Source organism: Haemaphysalis longicornis, unplaced genomic scaffold (genome assembly GCF_048455015.1).
Source record: "Haemaphysalis longicornis isolate Haplotype H1 unplaced genomic scaffold, Haemaphysalis longicornis Haplotype H1 scaffold_2, whole genome shotgun sequence".
In the NCBI taxonomy this organism is placed as follows: domain Eukaryota; kingdom Metazoa; phylum Arthropoda; class Arachnida; order Ixodida; family Ixodidae; genus Haemaphysalis; species Haemaphysalis longicornis.
This window is the reverse complement of record NW_027526295.1, coordinates 270,127,220-270,149,587: the sequence shown is the minus strand read 5'-3', so window position 1 is coordinate 270,149,587 and position 22,368 is coordinate 270,127,220. Positions and strand designations below refer to the sequence as shown.

General features: G+C 51.1%; 1 protein-coding gene across 1 annotated transcript in view; it reads right to left on the bottom strand.

Annotated features, from left to right (window-relative positions):
- LOC144170700 (organic anion transporter 3-like) overlaps positions 1 to 22,160 on the bottom strand; it is a 47,536-nt gene extending 25,376 nt beyond the window's left edge. The window contains exons 1-6 of the mRNA XM_077700647.1: positions 22,022 to 22,160; positions 17,577 to 17,953; positions 13,174 to 13,277; positions 11,936 to 12,090; positions 11,140 to 11,308; positions 10,334 to 10,481 (exon numbers count right to left, since the gene is read on the bottom strand). Coding sequence (XP_077556773.1) covers positions 10,334 to 10,481; positions 11,140 to 11,308; positions 11,936 to 12,090; positions 13,174 to 13,277; positions 17,577 to 17,939 — 939 coding nt within the window. The 5' untranslated portion in view covers positions 17,940 to 17,953; positions 22,022 to 22,160. The remainder of the gene's footprint in view (positions 1 to 10,333; positions 10,482 to 11,139; positions 11,309 to 11,935; positions 12,091 to 13,173; positions 13,278 to 17,576; positions 17,954 to 22,021) is intronic.
- Between the last annotated feature and the right edge of the window lie 208 nt (positions 22,161 to 22,368).

Genomic DNA, 22,368 nt, shown 5'->3' with positions numbered 1-22,368 from the left:
CTGTGGCATAGCGTATGCACCACAAAAATATGATCTGCTGATCGTCTCACCACGTAAAAAACCCCCGGGTCACCAACCACCTCCCTACAAGTGGATGGCCATCCTATTGTTCCAACTCAGCAGGTGAGTCTCGGGCATGCTTCTACAAGTGGATCACTCCAACACCAAACCACTGGACAGTATTAAGCCCATCATGGAGCAAATCTCCCACATATTTCAAAAGATCCGCACAAAAACGAAAGGATACGAGATGCGGACGTTATTGGACTCGTTGATGCCTTTGTCATCTCTAAGAGTATTTACGCCCTTCCCTATGCTGTGCTCTCGAATGCTGCAAAGTACAAGATCGAAGCTACCATACGCAAGGCATATAAGCTGGCTTTTGGACACCTGTCGGTCCCTCGATGCAGAAAATCTCACATTTTGGAGTTTATAATACCTTGAAGTAACTCCTCGAAGCTGATCATATCAACCAGTTATTACACCTCAGCGCTACCTCCACCGAAGGACAATTTTAACCCAGCTGCGCGTGCGCTGACCGCTTCAACATCCCCAGGCCGATGCGACCCAATTCTTCCAATTCTTTTTCCATGTTCCCCCCCTCCCGAAAATAATAAGAATAACCTGGGGAACAACACCCGCTCCAGCAACGCTGTGGCAGGTTTGCAGCCAATCAAAAATAAATGAACAGGGGTTATAACCCAAACATACTTTTTGTAGTAAAAGCCAATTTGTAGAATGCAAAATTAAATACACCCCCATATTGGTACACTTTCGGCCAGTTCATAGCGGTTCGGCCAGTTCGTACCCGCACGGCCACGCATGTCCACTGGCCCGTCCACACGCGTACAAAACGTGAGCGTACACCACCCTAAAACCTTAAGACATCTTAAGACATTGCACTAGGACACGAGCGGGTCACCAATCCTGCCGTGCCCATCCGAATGCACGGGAACACCACTGTCTAATCGCGAACGGCACGCACTGTTTGAACACACGGCAGCAGGAGCACAGCACAAAGGAGTAGCGTCCGGAAGAATTACGCAGCGGATGACTGTACAGACACAGTTGACACCATGAAAGTTCCAGAAGCTGTAGAACTTGAGTTCCGTCTTCTTCACATGTCTCTACCTTCAGGCGTCGCCCAAAAGGTCGTAGGGGAAGGCAGATTTCACGTGCAGAGCCAACAGGTATCGGCTACTAGATGCCAAATTCACTGTCGCGAAATGTCCGGCATGCTGTTACCGACAAACTCCACCAGTCCTATTAAAATTTTCACCGCTTCAGCGTTGTGCAGTGCCTGACGCAAATAAGGAGGTTCCAGTGGGAGGCGAACGAGGCGACTTAATCAGGACACAAAGGGAACTGTTTTTGCACAATCCAGGAGATAGTGGCTGATGGAAGGAGCACTGAGTCCGCAGAAGCACGTGTTGTTATGCAGCAGATCCACCCGGTGGAAATAATGGGGAAACCGTCCATGTCCGGTTAGAAGTTGGGCGAGTCTTCGGGGCGGAGGAAAGAATGGCGGTATGGCCAGAACACTTGGTACCCATCGAAACAACTCAGTGTCTGTGTTGTCGGAGCTCCACCTACGTTGCCACTCCAGCCGACCTACCTTCAAGAGCCGTGCTCTTACAATTCGCTTCGAAGTACGCCCCTCCACTTCTGCACCCCTAGTTACCGCACTTGTAGCGACGAGATCGGCGAGCTCGTTGCCCCACACACCGGAGTGGCTGGGAACGTGGAAGAGGGAGACTGGAACGGAAGAAGCCAGTGATTGATAGTTTACTTGAATTTCATGAACAGTTTCCGAGGGGTTGAAAGGATCTCCTAAAGCCAAAAGCAAAGACAGACAGTCAGAATAAATGAAAACGGGACAGGAGGGCTTGTTGTTGTTGAGGTAGAGGAACAAACGGTGTAAGGCAATAGCTTCTGCGCCATAAGAGCTGGTCGGTGGCAAAATTCGAAACCTTTGCGTCACCAAAACCTCATCAGACGAGCTGAGCACAACGAACGCTGCACCGGCAGATGTCGTGGTAAAAGAGCCGTCTGTGTACGCATGTAAACCAGGGCTCAACTTTATCCTCTCAGCTGTACGGCAGTCTATCCTGCGGTGTGGAATCGCCAAGCGTAGAGCGGGATGACAGCAGGTCCAGAGAAGAGGATGTTCCACCTCGCCCGGGAAAATGCGTGTTCCATGCAGCTCAGTGGACTGCCGCCGGTGCAGTCCACCGAAGGACAATTTTAACCCAGCTGCGCGTGCGCTCACCGCTTCAACATCCCCAGGCCGATGCGACCCAGCTTTCTCGTGAGATTCGCCAATAGACTGATGTGGCTGCACTTCCCCGGACCATGCGGCCCACATACCACCAGGATCGCAGGGACGCCAGAGCCAAGGAAATCTTTAAACAGTACGGCCACAACTCCACCACAGTGTACAGAGACGCAGCCTCCTACCACAGAAGTAGAGCCATGACCGCTTTTGTGGCTATAACTCAAGCCCTCCTCACAAGTGCATAAATTCCTACCATTCATGCACTACAGGCAGAAGTGGCCATCGCTCTAGGTGTTGCCCAAACCCCTGCAGATATCATTATTAAAGACTGCCAACAAGCGTGCAGAACTTTCTCGAGTGGTTTCGTCACACAGCCCACCACACAGATTCTACTGCAGCATCCTCCACAACACCGCGTTAGCGTTATTCGCTCTCCAGCCCATATCGACGTGCAGGAAATGAAGCTTCCCACCAACATTGCCGAGATCTGACGCACCGGGCTAGCCAGCAGTTCGGCCAACAGTGGCATGTCTGTACCCTCTTGACCTTCAAAGACAATCCGCAGCACGACCACTTGGAGCGAACAATATATCCCCCTCCACACAAAAACCTCACAAAAAACAAGAACGCCATCTTCGAGGCATCCAAACCAACACCTTTCCACACCCAACTGGAGTCCACAGTCTCGCCCACACCCGGTACTCCTCGCAATGCCACTTCTGCGGGACTCCGGGCACCCTCTACCATAATATTTGGAGCTGTGAAAAGAACCCCAGCCTACCCCCCCTGCCCTTTCCCTCCCCTGAGAACTGGGAGAGAGCACAGTCCAGCCATGACCCTGACGATCAACTTTGCTGGGGAAAAGAGCACAAGAAGCCGGACGGTCTCAAGGGGTGCAGGAATAAGGAATCTTCCCCAAGGCTAACTGCTCCATAGGGACGTTTATTCCGCCTATTCCTCTACACTCTAACAAGCGATAAGCAGTGATAATATTTCCAAGCACTAAAAAACAGACCCTCGCCTGTATTTGTTGACGACTCTTCTGAATTGCCCGTTTATTCTTGTAGAAACACCTCGGTCATCATATTCAAGCAACCTAACGAGGAATGTGAACATTGACTGCGTTGCTAATAATGCCAATCGCATGCTTCCTTATCAGTATTGCAACTTCCTCTCTGGGCATAGCCCACATGAATCGTCTCTAAAAACAAACCTTCGGTCAAAGCTCGAGTACGAATACGTTGCATGGGTCTTTTCTCCATGGGCAATCGCTGTCGCCCCAAAGGGAACTTAGAATCGATAAGCCAATTTTACCCAATACAATCATTCTTGACATTCCAGCCCAGTGGTGGAAAATAATTCTTAAGTGAAAGATACTCATATCGTTTGCTTATCTAATAAAATTAATTTCACGCCATGTTCTTAAACAGTTTTCCCATTCCCTCCGACGTATTGTGTTGCTCTGAACACAGATATAAAGTCCGACAACCCTGTATTGGCATGTATCTTTAATTTTTTAGTCATACACGTAGCTACGACTGTAACCACTTCCCTAGCGGCCGAGATTACGCCGACATCCCGGATTTTGCTAGCTTCAAGATAGCCGTACATAATGGCACCACTTGATACCATGCCGCTTTTCTGTAACTATCAAAACCTGTACCACTCATTAATGCAATGCCTTTGGTACCGAAAGAGTCCTAGAGAAAGAAAGAAATATTAAAAAGCACATGCCTTTTAAAAGTCTGAAAAACTCAACCGCAGCTGTTCGGTAAGCTTGCCCAGCGTACTTCAGCAATTTTCGCTGAGAGAGAGAGAAAAAGACCTTTATTAATAAATCCTGCGAGGGGGCGGGATTCACCCCGCAGGGCTTCACCGCCCCCGCCTACCCTGGGCCTCAAGGGGTACCCAGGCCTTGGCTTCGGCTACTAGGGAGCGCTCCCCCAGCAGGAGGGTCTCCCGTTCGCTTCTGCCGGCCCAGGGCTTCCTCGAGCCGCTGGATCGCGTATAGTTGGTCGCCCTCATCCGTCGAGCGGATGCACTTCTCGATGTCCGGTGGTAGCGGGCCGGGGCCCCGCACACCCCGCACAGGTTCGTCACAGTTCCAAAGTATGTGGGCCAGGGTGGCCAGTTCCACCCCGCACACACAGCACACACCGTCGCCGGGAATGTCCGAGCACATGTGCCGGGCCAGTGCCGGCGTCAACACTGTCCCGACTTGTAGCTGTCTGAAGAGCACGCCCTCGTGCCTCCCCAGCCCCCGATGAGGGCCGGGAAGCTCGCGGCGTCCCTCCTTGTACCACGCCAGTATCTCACTGTAGCCGGCTAGGGGCTCCATGTTGTCTTCCGTCCGCAGGGCTTGGGCACGGGGGGGCGTCGCGCGGTGCACGATTTCTCGCGCGACGGCGTCCGCGCCCTCGTTGCGGTTGGGCGTACCGCCGGGGAGGGCTCCGACGTGGGCCGGGAACCACCTCAGCGTTGTTACGGTCTCCTTTCCTCTCGGGAGGATTCTCGCAGCCGGTCTTCCGACGCGACCGCGGCTGTAGCCTGCCACGGCGGCTCGGGAGTCGCTGAGTATTGTAGTCATCTCTGGGCAGTTTCTTAGCGCCAGCGCTATGGCTGCCTCTTCTGCCTGTTCGCTCGTGGCCGCCCGGACGCTGCCGGCTGCCACCATCTCCCCGTCGGACGCCCTGACCGCCACGATTGCGTAGCGTCCCGGCTTACCGCCGTACGCCGCCGCGTCGACGTAGGCCGCCCGCTGGTCTTCCTTGTGCGCCTCCGCCAGGGCTCTCGCCCTCGCGAGTCTTCTCTCTTCGTTTCGTTCCGGATGCACGTTCCGCGGGAGCGGCGGCACCCTCAGTGATCTTGCTAGCTCTGCGGGCAGGTCCTCGCGATCTTCCCCGGTCGTCGTTGGACTCGCCCCGACGCTCTGCAGTATCATTCTTCCCGTCGCGGTCGTTCCGAGGCGGGCAATCTGCGCCGCCCGTTGGGCCTCCCCGATTTCCTCCAGGGAGTTATGTATGCCCAACTTTTCCAGGGCCGCGTTACTGGTACATTGCAGCAGTCCCAGCGCCGCCTTGTAGGAGCTCCTGATCGCCGCATTGATCTTGTCTCTTTCGTGTCTCCGCCACGCGTGGAAGGCTCCTACGTACGCGACGTGGCTCAGCACAAACGACTGCAGGAGGCGTAGGAGGTTTGCCTCCCGCATGCCGCTGTGCTTCGTGGATACCTGTTTGACGAGACGGGTGGCCACCCCAATCTTCGTCAGGAGCCGTTCCAGGGCCGTGTGATTGTCGCCCCCCAGAGTCTAGGTGCATACCCAAGACTCTGAGGCCCTTAACGTGCGGGACTTCTGTACCGTCTGTTGTTCGAAGCACGATTTTATCGGCCTCCCCTCCGACGGATTTTCTCCAGTATCCGGTCGGTGGCAGGATCAGGAGCTCGGACTTTTGAGGCGAGCAGCGCAGTCCCGTGCCCCGGAGGCAGTCTTCGACCGTGGCGATTGCCTCTTGTAACGAGTCCTCCATGTGCCCGACGGTTCCCCCCGTCGTCCATATCGTGATGTCGTCCGCATATATCGTGTGACGGATCTGCTGCATTTGCGACAGTCTCTCCGCCACGGGGATCATCACTGCGTTGAACAGGAACGGGGAGATTACCGCTCCTTGCGGGGTTCCGACGCTGCCCAGCTTGCGTTCGTCTAGGGTCAGGTGCCCGATCTGCAGGTTAGCCGTCCGGCCCGACAGAAAGGCTCTGATGTAATCGTACGAGCGCTTTCCCAGCCCGAGTTTCTCGATCTGTTGCAGTATCGCCGAGTGCTTCACATTGTCGAAGGCACTCTTTAGATCCAAGCCCAGAACCGCCCTCGCATCGGTCTTGTGGGGGGTCTCGAGCAGATCGTGTTGGAGGAGCAGCATCGCGTCTTGCGTGCTCAGCCGGGCCCGGAAGCCCAGCATGGACGGTGGGTACGCGCCGCTTCTCTCCATGTGCGGTTGCCATCTGTTGTTCAACACGTGCTCCAGTACTTTCCCCACGCACGACGTTAGGGAGATCGGGCGTAAGTTCTCGAGTCCCGGAGCTTTGTTGGGCTTGGGTATAAGTATCGTTTTGGCGTGCTTCCATTGTTTGGGTAGCTCGCCTCTCCGCCAGCACTCGTTATAGTAGCCGGTCAGGGCCGTGATGGCTCCGTCACTCAAGTTTCTCAGGGCTTTGTTGCCGATCCCGTCGGGGCCGGCGGCCGACCTGCAGTTCAGCTCCTGTACCGCTCGGCGTACTTCCCACTCTTCTATGTCGGCGTCGAGCGCGGGGTTGTCGGGTCCGCCGTACTCGGGGTGCCGTGCTTGCTCGCCTTCGGGTAGGTATTGGTCGTTGAGGCGTTTCTTTACCTCATCCTCCCCGTGATTCTTGATGGCCACGTGCAGGATCTGCGCGAGTCTGTGCTGCTGGTAAGACTTACTCGCCGTTTCGTCCCGCAGGCGCCGAAGCAGTTTCCACGTCTTGCCCGCGTGCAGCTGGCCGTCCGCTTCGTTACACACGGCGTGCCACTGCTGCTCGCAAAGCTTCCGGCTGTGGCGCTCGATTTCCCTGCCCAGCTGCGCGATTTTCTTTCGTAGCGCCCTGCTGTGCCTTCTCTGTTTCCACCTGCGCTGCAGAGATTGCCTCGCCTCCATCAGATGCGCGAGTCGGGAGTCCATGTTGGGTATCGACTCGTCGATCTCGATCTCGGTGCTCACACGCTCGACCGCGCTCGCTAGCCCTTCGGTCCACTTTCCTATGTCATCGATGACCGCCGGAGTTTCCTGCCGCCGGAAAGCCTCCCAGTCGGTGATCTTGTGCTTTCGCTTCGGTTCTTCACCCGCGTTGACCCGCAGGGGGATCTCCACTTCTATGATCTGGTGGTCGCTTCCCAGGTTCAACCCCGTGTTTCTCCAGCGGACGTCCCTCGCCTCCGGGAGATGGACGAAGGCGAGGTCCGGCGTGGTGTCCCTGGCCGTAGAGGTGCCGATTCGCGACGGCTGCTGCGGGTCCGAGATCAGCTCGAATTCCGCCGCCTCTGCCTCTTCGAGCAGGTTCCGTCCCTTGGCTGTCGTGCGGGGGTAGCCCAGCTCCTTGTGTGCCGAATTGAAGTCGCCCGCGACCAGCGCCAGCTTGCTTCCGATCTTCTTACGCGTCTTTTGAAAGAGGCTTCGGAACCTCTGGTTTCGGTGTTGTGGGTTACTGTAAGCGTTCACCAGAAAGATGGATTCTTGTTTCCTCCTGCCGATCACCACTTCGGTCGCACACAGCTCCAGCGCCGTGTCGCAGTCCAGGAACTTGTCCAGCTCGACGAGGGTTATGCCCCTGCGAACGAAGGTGCACACCCCCTGAGCTGCTCCCTTGGTGCTGCTCCGGGCGCTGGGTGGCACGGCTTGCACGTTGTAGCCCTGCAACTTCGGAGTTTGTTCCATATGCGTTTCCTGAATCATGATAACGTCCGGTGGCGTTGCCATTGAACGGATGTGTTGTTGCAGTACCGCTTTCCGACACCGGAAACCGTTGGCGTTCCAGTGCCATATCTTCAACTTGGTGTTATTCTTGTCCATGATCGTTGACCATAGATCTCGTTGATCTGCGGTTGCCTTGGCTGAAAGCCCTTAGTTCCTCTCTCAGGAACTGGACAATGAAATCCTTCATTTCCTCGAATCGCGTTTCCATGCGCTCTTCGAATCTCGCAAATTCCTCTTTCATCTCCTGCTCCAGCCTGCCGATGCGGGCCTTGGTTGTGGCGCCCAGCCTATCGACCCGGTTGGACAGCTCCTCTATTCTCTGATCTTGCTTGTTTAGTCGCTTCTCGATCTTGCGGAATCTCGCACCGCAGTTCAGTTCACCTTGCGAGGCCGGTGCGGTAACCGACACCACCGATGCCGTTTCCTCCTCGCCTCCTTCGTTCATGGTCTCCTCTTCTCCATTCTCGGGTGCCACCTCGGAGATTTTCCTCGCCTTCTTCTGGCGGCTCGCGTCCTCCTCTCCTTGGGTCGCGCTCGTCGCAGCCACCGCCGCTGGCGTCAGCGTGGCCGGTCTTGGCGTCGATCCAAGTCGCCATTCCTCCGGCCTCTGCTGCGTGCTGAGTCTTGCGATCAGCTTCTGTTGTTGTTCGATCGTTGCTTGCAGCTGCCTTATCGTGCTCTCCAGCAGCTCCATTCTCGTTTCCGCGGGCGTCTTGCTCGCTTTCCTGGCCAGCGTCGCCGAGCGTTTCCGCCCCTTGGCAACCTCGGACCAGGCCACTTTGTTGTCACGTGATGAGCTGCGCGCGCCTTCGCGCCGCCCCTTCCGGCTTCCCGAGCGCCCGCGACTGGCGGAACGCTCTTCCCTCGAAGAGGAGCGGCCGCGACTCGCGGAACGCCCCCTTTCCTTCTCTTCGGGGAATTGTTTTCGCGTCGGTAGTTCCGGGAATTCGTCTTTCCTGGAGAACCTGACTTTACCCTCGTTCGCCGCCGGCTTCCTCGCCGCCATCTTGCGCTCGTGCTCCTTCTTCCTGACTTGGTAGGGGGTCTTGAATTTGTTGGGGCAGTTTCCCGTGCCCGTGGGATGCGGGCCTCCGCACAGTTTGCATCGGGGTTTGCACTCCTGCTCGTGCTCTGTACCCGGGTTCGCCTTGCCGCACGCAAAGCATACCGCCACGTACGGTCTCGGGCATACGTCTTTCCGGTGCCCCAACTGACCGCACGTTTTACAGACCTCTTTGTGCTGGCGGTAAATCCTGCACTTGATCATTGCACCGCAATACTTCACGTAAGGCGGGACTTTGTCCCCCTTGAACAGTACGATCACCGAGAATGAATTCCCAATTCGGTGCGCTTCGAGCGCCGTGCCGTTGTATATGTTGACGATTTTCGTCCGGATCATCTCCGGCGATTCTCTCAGCGGAATGCCGCCGATCACTCCTTTCACAGTATTTTCGGGTGCCGCGGCGTACGCGAACACTTCGTAGTCCTGATCTCCGATTCGGAGACTGCGGATGGCCGCGTAGCGACTCACCCGATCCCCGCTCGGGGTGCTGATCACGATAATATTCTGAGCCACGTTAGGGCAAATCGTGTCCTCGTGCATCACCTCGGGACCGATTCCCGCCGCATTTGCGATCGCCTGTGCCATTACCGGCATCATCGTTTTGCCCACGATCAGACCCCCGCGAGGTCTAACCACAACGGTGCATTCGCCACGTGGCACGCTCGGCATGCGCGCTGCCCGAGCAAACTGTGCGTTAACTTTCTTAATCACTTGTGCCCGAGTTGGCTGGGTTGCCTTCTTACCGGGCTTGGTCGTCGGCGCTTGCTGCGGAGCGCCGGCGATGGTCGTACGCTTCTTGCCGCGCTGGGTAGCCACCACCCAGCCGGCGACGCTCTCTGAAGTCTCGTCGAACGAGGTTCCGGGGACGGAAATTGCCATCCGGCCCGAGCTGCGGTCCAAAACGGGCTGCGGGTCTTGAGCCGGCGTAGTGTCCATGTCGGGAAGGTCTGTCGACGACATTCCACCCGAGGCCGAGCACGTGCACGTGGCGTTCGGCCACGGCGGGCTCCGGTGCACGCGCAAGTGGCTGCTATGCTCGCTCGTGAGTTCTATACTTTCATGAGAGGCCTCGCTTCAGAATTTTAAGTCGTCGTAAAATTCTTCGTGGTCCACTCACCGACTTGAGTGTAGGCTTGTTAGATGCCGCGTGTAGAGAGGAATCGCGCAGTGCCAAGTAATCCACCGGATGGCGGATTTGACCGAAGATTGGCGAGTGTAAAACGGGAGCCCATGCACAGCGCGTCAACACGGCTCGGCCACCTGGTGGCGAAAACCCATTTTCGCTGAATTAAAAGGGCTTCGATTAATTACAACCGACAAAGCCCGGATGCTGTATTTACCCGCATTGCTCACATATTTCAATTCCAACCCGGTTTCATACATGCAACTAGTCAGCGCATAATTCAGCCACAAATTCAGCCACAAAAATGCCACAAATTCAGCCTGCACGCTACTGACAAAGCCACCCCCTAGTAGCAATATTTTAGCGTTTCCAAAAGAATCACTCACGGCTGCCTTGTTGCGCTTGGCCTCGCCAATAATTTCGTCGACCATGTGTGGGGGCATGCTTCCGTGCTTAGCGAACTCTGCAACCACTTTCTTGGCTGCTGGAAACCGGCCCGTGGCCATCAGCCATCTGGGAGATTCTGCCAAAAAACTAGCAATAGTGTGTTACAACAGCATTCCCGCTGTGTTGAAGCTGAAAACCTGTTATGCATTAGTCGTGAAGGCCGAGACCTGTTGCTTTCAATTATTGTTATCTGCCTCAATATACTTCTGTGTTCAAGCTGAACCTGCCATGCCCCCTGCTCACCCCATCCCCCCATACACAAGTCATTGCAATACAGCATGGAAGCAAGCATGGAGGCAAATGCACGGTATATAGCATGCTATGGAAGCAACGTTGTATCTTCCTCACGCGTCAAAGTAATTGCTAACACAATATATGCCAACACAAGTTGTACTCACAGCCCTGATGACGCTTTATGAACCCCAAGAACCATATGAGGTACGCATCCAGTCGCCTACTTGTTTAGACCACATTAAAAAAACAGAACAATATACGGCGTTTCTTTTAATCGGCTTTTTTCTTTTATACAATAGTTTATATCTATTTTATTTCATTCTAGAAATATGTGCCTATAACTTTTAATTGTTGTTCTTCTCTTCTCACTACAACAACAACTGTAGGCAATTGCAAACATCGCCGCGTTGCTCAGATATATCCAAGTGACAATAGGAGGTTATAGTTGCTTACATGACGTGGCTCACTACAGCCCTCTCTGGTAACACCGGTACTATTTATGTTTTCTTACCAGGAGAGTACCAGCAGCGGTGCTAGCGGCACCGCCGCGTAGAGCTGCGTGCGCCGCCAGTCTTTGGCCAGGTACGCGAGCCACGGCACCAGCACCATGCCGGTCGTCCAGCCGCTGCCCATCATCATCGCTGGCATGTAGCGGTAGCGCGGTGACACAGTCTCCACGACTTGAGGTGCGTGTGAAATAATAAAGAAACACAAACGTAGCATTTTTACGGAAAACGAAGCAATCGTTGAAGCACTAAGGCAAACCGGCAATTCTAGTGTCATTTATGCATCTAGACATCCAACCTTTCAACAGCTTCGTCACTCTGGCTAAGGGGACCTTGTGTGTGTCCTTAACAACGGCCTGCATGTACTCGCATGCAGGCAAAGCAGACTTAAGTGCGGAGAACGTGCGGAGAAAAGAACCATCCGGTGTTAGGTTTCTAAGTCAGTTCAAAGTTTTTACGTTCTTATGTTGATTTCTTTTAGGCGTTCTAAGATTTGTTATGTTAGTTACTCCCTAAATATGTCTTGTCCGCTCAATTGTGCGTTCACCTGAACGCGTGACACAGTTTGCTGAGTAACTAATTGATTATCTGCGCAACCAGAAAGCAGTCATGGGCGCAAGAAATTCTGAAGGTAGCGTGTTGATGTCAGATGCACACAAAGCGCTCATTTACCCTCTCCCAAATTTTCCTGCCTTACTAGCTATTGTCCTTATATCTACGTAGATGTAAACAGAGCAATCAGGGCACTAATATCACTAGGAGTCTTATTTAAATTTCAATCAATATTATCGCAAGTCTTACTGAGTGTGTAGGTGACTGCCGAGTACGCGGAGACCCCGATTGCCGTGAGAAAACGTGAGATGTAGTACATGGTGGGTGTAGTGGAAAAGGCGGCCATGAAACACGCCCCAGCTGAGAGAAACAGTCCACCCAGTATGGTTTTCTTGCGGCCAAACCTGCAAAAATCGAAACGCTGGCGTTTGCGGGGGAATCTAAACACGGGTATTCCTGTGGAGCGCCCACGTTGAAAGAGTCCTGAAGTGCTTACATCAATCAATCAGTCGATCAGCCAGTCAAATAATAAATCAATCAATTTAATTTTGCCACCATACAAGAACACTGTGCTATCCCATACCACGATCCAAAGAGGCATCTCGATAAAGCATTTAGCTCCTACGCTTATTTTGAATAGGCGTAGTCGCGTTACTCCTACTGGTAGTTTTTATTTGCGCCCACAACTTTTAGAACTTTATACCTGCTCAAAAGCGTGGAGGTTGAATGCTGAGGGGGCACATTGCGATGATTCGAAATGTTTTCTTTTGCTTTTTTTAGTAGCCTGCTCCGACTAATTTCTGCAGTCGTACACCCCACTGAACATTACTATTTTAAACACAAACATGCAGCTAGTAATAAAACAGTAGTTTTACCATTTCAGTGAAAAGATGCCGGCTTGCATTAGGAATTCCTGTAATACTGCTTAAATTCGTATAGTAGCCCCACAGCAGTCGTTATCAAAAGTATACGTTGCTTACTTCTACTCATTCGGTAGGACAAACTTCATTTCCTCTAATGTCATGTCTACCATTCGAATAAAAAAGACTACGCTTGTTTCCCAGCCTCAATATTATTGCTGTTTTTAATTGTGAAAATACTGTACCAGTCTGACTTTAGTTTGAAGACTGGCATAGTCTATGGTCGGGAAAAACGCAATTCTTCACATATGCCTACAGACTAATAGCGGATAAAACACATTAGGTAAAAAGTTCTGCCTCAGTTAAGAGTTCTGTAGATATAGGTATCTCCCTTTTTCAGTTTTATGTTATGTATTTAAACTTGTACAGCTTAAATTTGAATTATCCTAACACGGGCCTTGTCGCCTGATAGCACAATCTTTTTGTGCTATTTCACCTTTTCATTCAACTTGGTTATGTGTGCGTGCAGTTTAAAATTCACCAGCTAGTGCATCATAAATGTGATGAAGGCACGAAGGTGCTGGACATGAGCGTGACACGAAATCGTAAACAGCGTCGACGTCTTACCAGTCGGCGATGTGTGACGTAACCACGGCTCCTACGACCATGCCGCCGAGGAAGACACTCTGGACGAAGGAAACCATCCACCTGTGGCCGCATACCATGTCCCACTGTGGGAGGCGGCGAGGGAAATTCATTCAAAAGGTTCGTTAAAGAAAATTCGGGAAAGAGACACTGAAACATATTGGGAGCAAAACTGGCCAAATTCAGCACCCAAAAGGTGTCAAATGGAGCTTCTCTGTACAGAAACACCAGGAAAGTACCTAAATGCGAGACAGGTGGAGACCGACGTAGAAGCCTTGTGTGAACGGAAACATATTTTCAGTTTACTCTTTACAGCAGTGGTCCTGTTCTGCACCGAGCAGCAATAACAGCAACAGCGACGGTTTCTTGGCACGATGGGGCGTTTGAGGCTTTCGCCATAATAACACCAGCCAGTAGTCTTCGATAGCCTTTTTCCTGCACCCTCGTTCCCACCACGGCTTTTATCTTTTATCACCCGTTGGAGAAGCGCCGGCAAGCCCCTTCAATTACTGTCCCGCATACTACCTTTCACAAAAATCAGTGCTCTTCCACTCTGTGAAGAAGGGTGACCTGCAAAGCTTGACGCAGCCCTCGGAGTGCACGAAACAAAACAAGTTTATCGTAATTTGTGATGGAGCATATTTACTAGCCAATTAGCTGAATGAACCTCTGACGGCCGCGGCCGTCAGAGGTTAGATCCGCATCCAAGCTTTGTTCTTGCAGATAAACGGATGGGCGTAAAAACTCCACTGACGATTAATACACTCCCTAATATGAAATTTGTGCACAGCGCGAGCTGCAGTCTTCTCAGTCACAGCGCATATCTGCGGTGGCTCAGGAAGTGTTCGCGTGATCAGCGAACGTACGGCGGCGTGCGCTACTCTGCTGCTACCTCGCAGTGCGCCGCCGCCACCGGTCGGCATGTTACAAATCGTGTTTGAACTTCCCGCGCAAATATCACGTGGTTCGTATTAGCCGCGCACAAGGAAGCAGCGAGCATGTTGTTCCATATCGTGTTTGAACCTACCTCGCAAACGTCACGTGGTTTGGATTAGCGGAGAAGGGAACAGCGTGTGGTGAAATTGTCAGGGGGAGGGCGGTCGTTGGTGGAGACATAAAACATGAATGAGGGAAATGCAGTAAGAGAGATGACGCCGTAGCCGCACGTGTCGTACTCCACTTCACCCTTCGCTATACGCTCCTCTCCATTTTCTGTTTTTCGTCCGCGTTCGCACACTCGGTTACGCGGATATAAGCAGACGCCACTCCCCCGAAGCCCAGTTAATGGCTTCCAAAGGGCTGCCCCCTAAAACGAGTGAAACCTGCCGCCCCTGTTTCCACTCAAATTCACTCCGCCAAGCAGCTGCGAATTCTTCCCAGTAGAAGAGAAAGTTCCCCAGTTGGAACTCGGGCTTGAGCCCATATTGAACAGGAGTGCGAAGCTGGGCGAGTCGGTAAGGATCCATGATTAAAACAGCGCAAGAGACCGGACGAGAAAAGCTGACAAGGACGAGCGCTGACTGTCGACAAAATTTTATTGAAAGAAAGAACGAAATATATATGAAAAAGCAAGACCACAAGAAAAACAAGAAAGGCAAACAAAGGTTACAATAATATCATTAAACAGAGGGGTCACAAAGGTTACAATAACATTATTAAACAGAGGGGTCACCCTCCGTAGCCACGCGCCCACATAACTTAACTCTTTTGCGTGCAGCGAGATTGACGGCATGCATGCTTACACATGAGTTCTGCATTTAATAGATAGTAAACGCCTCCGAAAATTCACGTGCGCGTTGGTCCGGGTATCTGGTCACAATCGAGGCGTGGTCAAGCTTAGGCGAGTAGCCATGTTTTCCGCAATGTGTAGCGAGGTTGCTCCCCTGGAACGTCTTGAGCGAATTAGCATGCTCACGTAGACGATCGTTGACGCATCACCCCGTCTGTCCTACGTAGGACTTCCCGCAAGACAGTGGAACATTGTACACCACAGAGAGACTGCATTCCGTGTAGGGGCATTTATGCTTGATGTTGCAGCGTCCGAAGCTACGGTCATCATTGTTGACCTTTTTGTAGTTTGGAAAGCTTATTGGGGGCCGAAAAAACCACTCTGGCGCCAGCCTTCCTTCCCCTTTTCATAAGCTTGTGTGATACCCGGTGCAAGTATGGGATAACGGTGACTCTTTCTTTTCCTTTGTTACGCATTTTCTCAGGCCTTCCTTCCCGGATTTCCTGCTGAAAGACTCCTGCAAGACTTTTGACCAACTTATCGGGGAAGCCCACCTCTTCGAGTCGCGAGTCTTGTGCTTTGAAGCTCTCTGATACAAGCTGGTGGCAACTTCGGTGTAGGGCATTCCGCAAGGCGCTTGGGCGATTCCTCGCTTAACCACTTTTGAGTGAGCCAATGAAAATGGCAGCAGGTTTTCCTGAGAACGGGGGACGTGATGCGCGTGAAAGTGCAGCATCAAATCCAACAATCGAAGTTCGGAGTTCATCGGTATTTCTCTTGTTAAAACCAAGCCACACAAGGTCAGCTCGGAAATGCCGCAGATGTCAACATCTTGCACCGAAGTCACACCATCTTGGCGCCCGTAAAGGATCAAAAAATTGTCTGCGTACCTAAAAACCTAAATAACCCATAAAACCACTGCGCAACTCTCCAAAGGGGCATCGGTGGAGGCGAGGGGGAAAATAGTTGTGAAAGAGGTGTCAGCGGTGGCGAGGAGGAGCCCCGGAGAGGCCGAGTAAATCGATGATACCGGAATGTAAACTTGGGGGGTTAAAGACAGTATATGCAAAGACATATACTGCTTTGCAGTAAAAACACTTTAAACTTTAGGCACCCTGGTGGTAGTGGACTACGAATATTTTAAAACTGTAAATACATTTCACTCCAGGAAGCCCTTAGGGACACAAACAGCGTTCCCTCACCGGAGAAGGATCTGGTAACCCTGCTGTAGTAGCTCCATGCCCACACCTCTTATGACTGACCAACCCAAATCTCGGCCCTCAGTTCCCAGCTGCTGTAGAGCACCTGTCCAGGGTGGCAACTAATCAGGTCAGCTGATCAGAGGAGCTGATCTGTGACTGCGACTCAGAATTTCGCTTGATTTTCGCTCGACGGTGGTGTGCGCATGGATGGACGCGGATGGACCTGGGAGGTCCTAAGGTATTCCGCACCGTTACAGGCGAGGGAGTAAGCCGTTTGACTCTCGGGTACTAACTCACGGTCGCAGCCCAATCGGTAAGACGACTGACACTAACTCTGTCTGGTCTACCAGACATAGGCTCAAATCCTGCCGGTGTCAGTGTGATTTTTTCCGATTGTAAATTCTATGCGCACGGACGCGGACGGACATTGTCCAGTCCTAAGGTACTCCGCACCTAATAGAACGGTATTCAATCAATGCATCGTACTGGTGATGACATATGGAGCGGAAACTTGGCGCCTTACTAAACAATTCGAAAGCAAATCTAAATCCGCTCAACTTGCCATAGACCGAATAATGATAGGGGTAATGCTTAGGGACAGGAAACTAGCAACCTGGATTAAGGAGCAAACTCCAGTAAAAGACATCATTGTTCAAATTAAAAAAATTCCCTCGCACTTCCCCGAAGGGGAGAGTGTGTAAGTGCGAATGCACGGTTGTTGATTGCGCGATTACGGTGGATATCGTGATCTTGGAGTGGAGAGGAGGCGCCCAACACCCGCAGTCACTGAGCGGAGAGAGGAGGAGGAGAGTAGCGCGCGCCCATCTCCCCCCGTTGCTAGGGAAGACGAGGAGGAAGACCAGGAGCGCGCGCACCCGCAGCTGTTGGTATGCGGGCGACGGCGGCGGACGATTCAGGCTCGCTTAAGAAGTGCATTCGCACTTAAAAAAAAAGAAACACACTTGGGCTGACCATGTAGTACGATGAACTGACAGCAGATGGACCAAGAAAGCAACGGAATGGACGCCGAGAGATGGGACTAGAAGAATGAGAAGGCCATTAACTTGATGGAGAGAACAAATAAGAAAACACAGGGCAAATGGGCTTGACCAGCGCAGAACAGAAGCGGGCGGAGGTAAATGGGAGAGGCTTTCATCCTGCAGTGGACCTAAATAGGCTGCTGCTCATGATAATGAAATACATTTCCTCATTGAGTCATATTCAATCTTAGTAATTTTAATATCAGCGCCTGAGATACCCATTTCCGAAGCAGGCCTGATATGTAAAAAAATATTTGAATTTACTATTTCATTAACAGCCTCAGTTATAAATTCGCCTGTCTATTACAATAGCCTGCATTAAACAGCTATATCGAGTGCCAACTGACGTAGTCTACGAATGCTCAAGCTAAATTCGTTCTCTTGCCTCTGACGACCAACGCACACGTCACTCACCTCCTCGTTGACTGTCTTGCCGTACACGCTCCGATCGTAGACCCAGGATGTGCATAGTTCAAGATCCCCACTGGCGTCCTCGGCTGCACCTCGGGCACCATTCCAACGGTAGCACACTGCAGTGTCATTGTGGTCAATAATGGCGGTGGTATTCGTCCAAGCGTTAATGGCTCTTCCCGCAGTTGTGTTGGCTGCCACCTCCACATCATCGGTGCAGTGGAACCCGATGTTCGACGGAGCCATGAACACTGGCATCATCATGTTCCATGTCGCGGGCAAGCCACGGGTAAAGGCGAACACGAAAAGGATTAAGTGGCTGCGACACAGCTTGTCTAGCACAACATCCACCGTAGCCGGAGCCATCTCCTAGCAGCTAGCTGTGAAAGAAAGAAATGCCAAGAAGAACATGCCATGGTCATAAATTATGTAAAATTATGGCAATAAATTATGTGGAACGATCCAGCAACCCTGATTCTCACTGCTCCTCGCAAATAATTTTGGGAAGTACGGGGAAGGCGCACTACGATGAGTCAAATACTTCCATGCATTAAAAAAGGAAACGTCAGACTGAAACAAACTTAGACGTGAACCTGTTTTTCAACCTGAAGTAAATTTTGATGACCTTTAGTCAGGATGTTTTCTTTCTTTTGTTATTTTTCACCACCCCAAACCGGGAAATAAACCTTGGTCGCACATTAAGCAACTAGGGGTATTCAGAATTTAGGTATAGATAATGACTTCTTTCGAAGCAAACAACCCCTGGATCTTGATGAGACCATTATAGAGATGGAATGGCATACTCCACTGTACCCGGATATCCTCATTGCTGCAGCCTCCAATTTAGAAGGAGCACGGCGCAAGTGTTTTTTTTTTTTTCTAGACTGATGTTCCACCGCCTCCTATCCACTGCCCTCGCAATACGAATAGCCTTGCGTTTATCAGGTGTAGCTTTTTCCGAATGGCGAAGCTTTGCTACACAATCACCCCGCCATAGAGCGGCCCTTTGAGGAAGTGCCTCGGCATCCCAACCTTCACCGCCGTCCCCTGTCCTGCCGCAGCCACCTCGACATGGCCACGTGGCATGGCTTCATCACGACATGTGGGGTAAGACGCGATTCGAGAGATGCATTACTCATTTTCCCACTGCATATGCCACCTTATGATTCCCTCCGCCGACCGCACGTCGACCTCCTCTCCATCCCGACCTGCTCTCTGTACCGGTGGCTTTTTTCTGGTGACAACGGGCATCTACTTATCGTCGGAGGCCGCATTCAGATCCGTGCAACGAATTTCGTTTCAAGATAATGCAGTCTTTCCACGCAAATAACCTAAGTGGTACCCTTTGCGAGAAAAATCGGACACCTATAGGTGGTGAAGTCAATAAATCACTTTTAAGGATGATATTCTTTCTCAGACGACCTGAACGCAAAAATTGGGATCTGTATATTTGTCTGTCTGCTTTGCATGTACCATGGCTCCACGAGAGGGAGTTTTTTTTTTTGGTTTCAGACCTTCGTAGTTGTCAACGGCTCAGCCATTCCTTTGATTGTTTCGAAGTTTCCGGCAAAACACTATCTGACTGAGGCATTCCTGAAGGCCGCTAACGTCTAAACTTGGGACATGCTTGAGGCAGCTTTGCGAAAGTTTAACAACCTTGACGGTGAAGCTGAAATAGAGCAGAAGTTGTACGGTGTGCGCCAAAATTTGTGAGAGTCATGGACAAACTTCAGTCTCCTGAAGTTGGGGCTCATCGAGTGCAGCTCCCCGACGTAGAAGCCGCTAAAGGCACGATCAGGACTAGCAACGAATAAACTACAAGCCAACAACCATTTCTTCGGCGTGGCTTTTTGGTCTTTGGATTTGCTGTTCGGTTCACTACTGCGCTTCGACCAAGTTTTATCAACAACAGGGAAAGCATCAGCACTTACCGTAGCTCTCGAGTCGCCAAGTTCAGAGATACAGCTGCCAACAAGTAAAATTCAAAGTTTCTCGTTTCGGGACACAACCGCTCATAAGGTCCAAAAGCAGCACACCTCCACAATCTCCTCCTCAAACGCTGAGAAATTTTGCTACGATGTCACAGCCAAGCTACGCACAGCTTTCAGCGGTAATATCCTCAGCAAACACAGGTACATCGTTTTTGTCTCCTCTGCCGGGAATCTGACATTTTGTCACGTGCTGTGCACAGCCGCTGACAAGCAGTTTTTGAATAGCAAAAGAGTTTAACCAGTGCCTTCCAGAGAAACGAAGATGGATGCCTCGGACGTCCATGGGAAGTTATCGTTAGTCAAGCGTTTCGCTTTCCCACGGAAGTGGTTACGGTAAGACAGCGAGGCTAAATTAAGCCGGGGCCAAAAAAAAATATGCAGTTTTTTAAGGACAGTTGCTGCGATTCTATCGGTTCCAGAGCCTTTCCAAAGTCTAGTAGTCGTACGGTAACGGCCTCTTCGTAATCGTTGTGCCTGAAAAGGCAAATGTTGACTGATTCCATGGGGGTAGGTGAACGCGTTCATTACTTGCATGTTGTCTAGGAAGTTCGTGCTGACTGCGCACTAGTAGTAGTTATAATTTCTTACTTAGGGTGTGGATATCTGTTGAGCAACTGTGAATGGGTAGGACTGGCTAAGAAAAAAAGGCAAATAATAAACTTTGTGGTGGGCCGAAGGCGCTGAAATGTTACCTACTCTACAGCAAAACTGCCTTTCGGTCTTTGCATGATGACCACTGCTTTATTTTTGTGTTTATTACACAGAGAAGAGTACGGAGCACTTCGATGTTTTGTTTCTTTTTATGATTTCTAATGATCTCAAATTCTGATCACTTATTCTACAATCTCCATCGCCCAGGGGACTATCGAATGTGCATAATATTTCTTTACCGTGCTTTCATGGCTCCCCAAGTGTATGGTTTAATGATTTCAGTCAGCTCACGGCAATACTCATTTGCTATTGAAAGCATCATTGAGGCTTTAGGAAAAATTAGTTCTACATATAGCGACACACAAAGTGTGATCATTTACGCGTAGCACTTGCTTCTGTTATTGGGGTCTGCGCTGAAATACAATTGCAAAAACCGTACAAATCATGGAAGTCTGTACATTCTTGATTACAACTGCCAAGAGGGTCAATGTTTGTGTCCCGTCGTGTAACACCTCATTTAGTGTTTCCGTGTGCTCAGCACAGTTTTGAAGTGTGCGGAGAAAAATCCGCATTCAGTCAGGGACGCCTCTGGGAACGACCCTTAAGACTGCCGTCAAACTAAAGAAACAGTAATTCAGAGTCAAGAAATAGCGAGGCATTCAGCCTATGACGTCGCTCAAAAGTTAGAGAGCTCTTATATATAAACCGACGCCACCTCCTCGCCTATTGGGCATCCTGGGTAAAAATACAAATGCGTATTTTTGCCAATTTGTACAAGCCAGGTTTCTGTTACAACAACAATATCGTACGAAAAACAGTGCCGTGCAAGCAGTCTGAAAACACTTAGCATTACTTTGTGTATATTAGAGTGCAATATTCATTTAGGCTGGCTTAGTCCGCCAATGTCGTTAACAGCGCTGATGTGTATTGTAAATAAAAGAGAAAATGATAAAAAGAGAGAGATAGACAGCGAAAAGGATGAGGTGGGGCAGTGTAAATGAGCCGACGAAAGGTTTATGCTACATGACCTGGACCGGCTCAAGTGCTTATCCAAATCGCTTTTGAGTGTTCAGCTTCCACCATAACAATGCCGCCTCTGGTAACACGCATTTGTGGCACTTCTTTGCCGCAACAGCTTTGACAAGTAGTTACTGTGCTCAGGACAAAAGGGCTCGTTAGCGTAAATCGGCATCGTTCCAAGCAGTGAGGCTCTTTGAAGAAGGAAGCAGTTTGTAAACGGCGGAGCATTAGGGGAACATAACAATAATGTTATGCTTTTGCCTTTTGTTGGGACACAGTGCGACACACAAGTCTTGTTTCAGTTTTTTGTCGGCAGCCGGAAAATATTGGTTTCTGGTTTTACAGTGGTTTTGGGCGCACCTATCACCTATTAGCGATATAGATTAGCCCGCTGGCGGTACTGCTGCAGTTCTCCAAGTTCCGGCCTGACTAACAACTCTTTTTTGCAAGACACACTTTTCATTCATAAGAAGACTTTTAACTCCTGTAAAATTTTGCGCCGTTTCATCGAGGTATTTCTTGGAAGAATCGAAGCAGTCACCCATAGGTCTGACAGGTTTCATTAGGGTTGCATGTTTCCGGGTAATGCTAGTGCCCATTTCCTACATTTTGCTGCTAACAAGTGAGCTTCCAAGCTTTTTACCGTGGAAAATACTTGTCGAGAACATTTTCAGGGGTCCCTTTCTCCCCAGCGTCGCTACCCGTTGACTCATGGGACATTGCACGGGTCCATCGAGGCACATGTTATGTAAATAAAGGACGGAAAAAAACTTGCAATTTGCACACCTTCTGTGAGCGGGATTCCGGTCTCGTGTGCGTGAATCGTCCCCTAGTAGTGGGGCATACCTCTCGTACGAAGTGTCAATATGGACGCTGCCAACAAGCCCTTCGTCAGCGACCGTCAACGGGTCAAGTCCGGCGCAGTGGTGTCCATCTCCCGATAACGATGTAGTGACAGCCCGGAGACGGCCAATCCAGGCAGGTGCTCGTTGAACGTCATTCAGCTGGAGACAGTAGTGTCAGTCTGGATTGCTGAAACGCACATGCGCAGTAAGTGAGCTGGTGGTCATGCCATGCCTGAACCTTCGTGGTGACCAGCTTCAAGAAGAGGTTCTTGTTCATTTTAAACACTG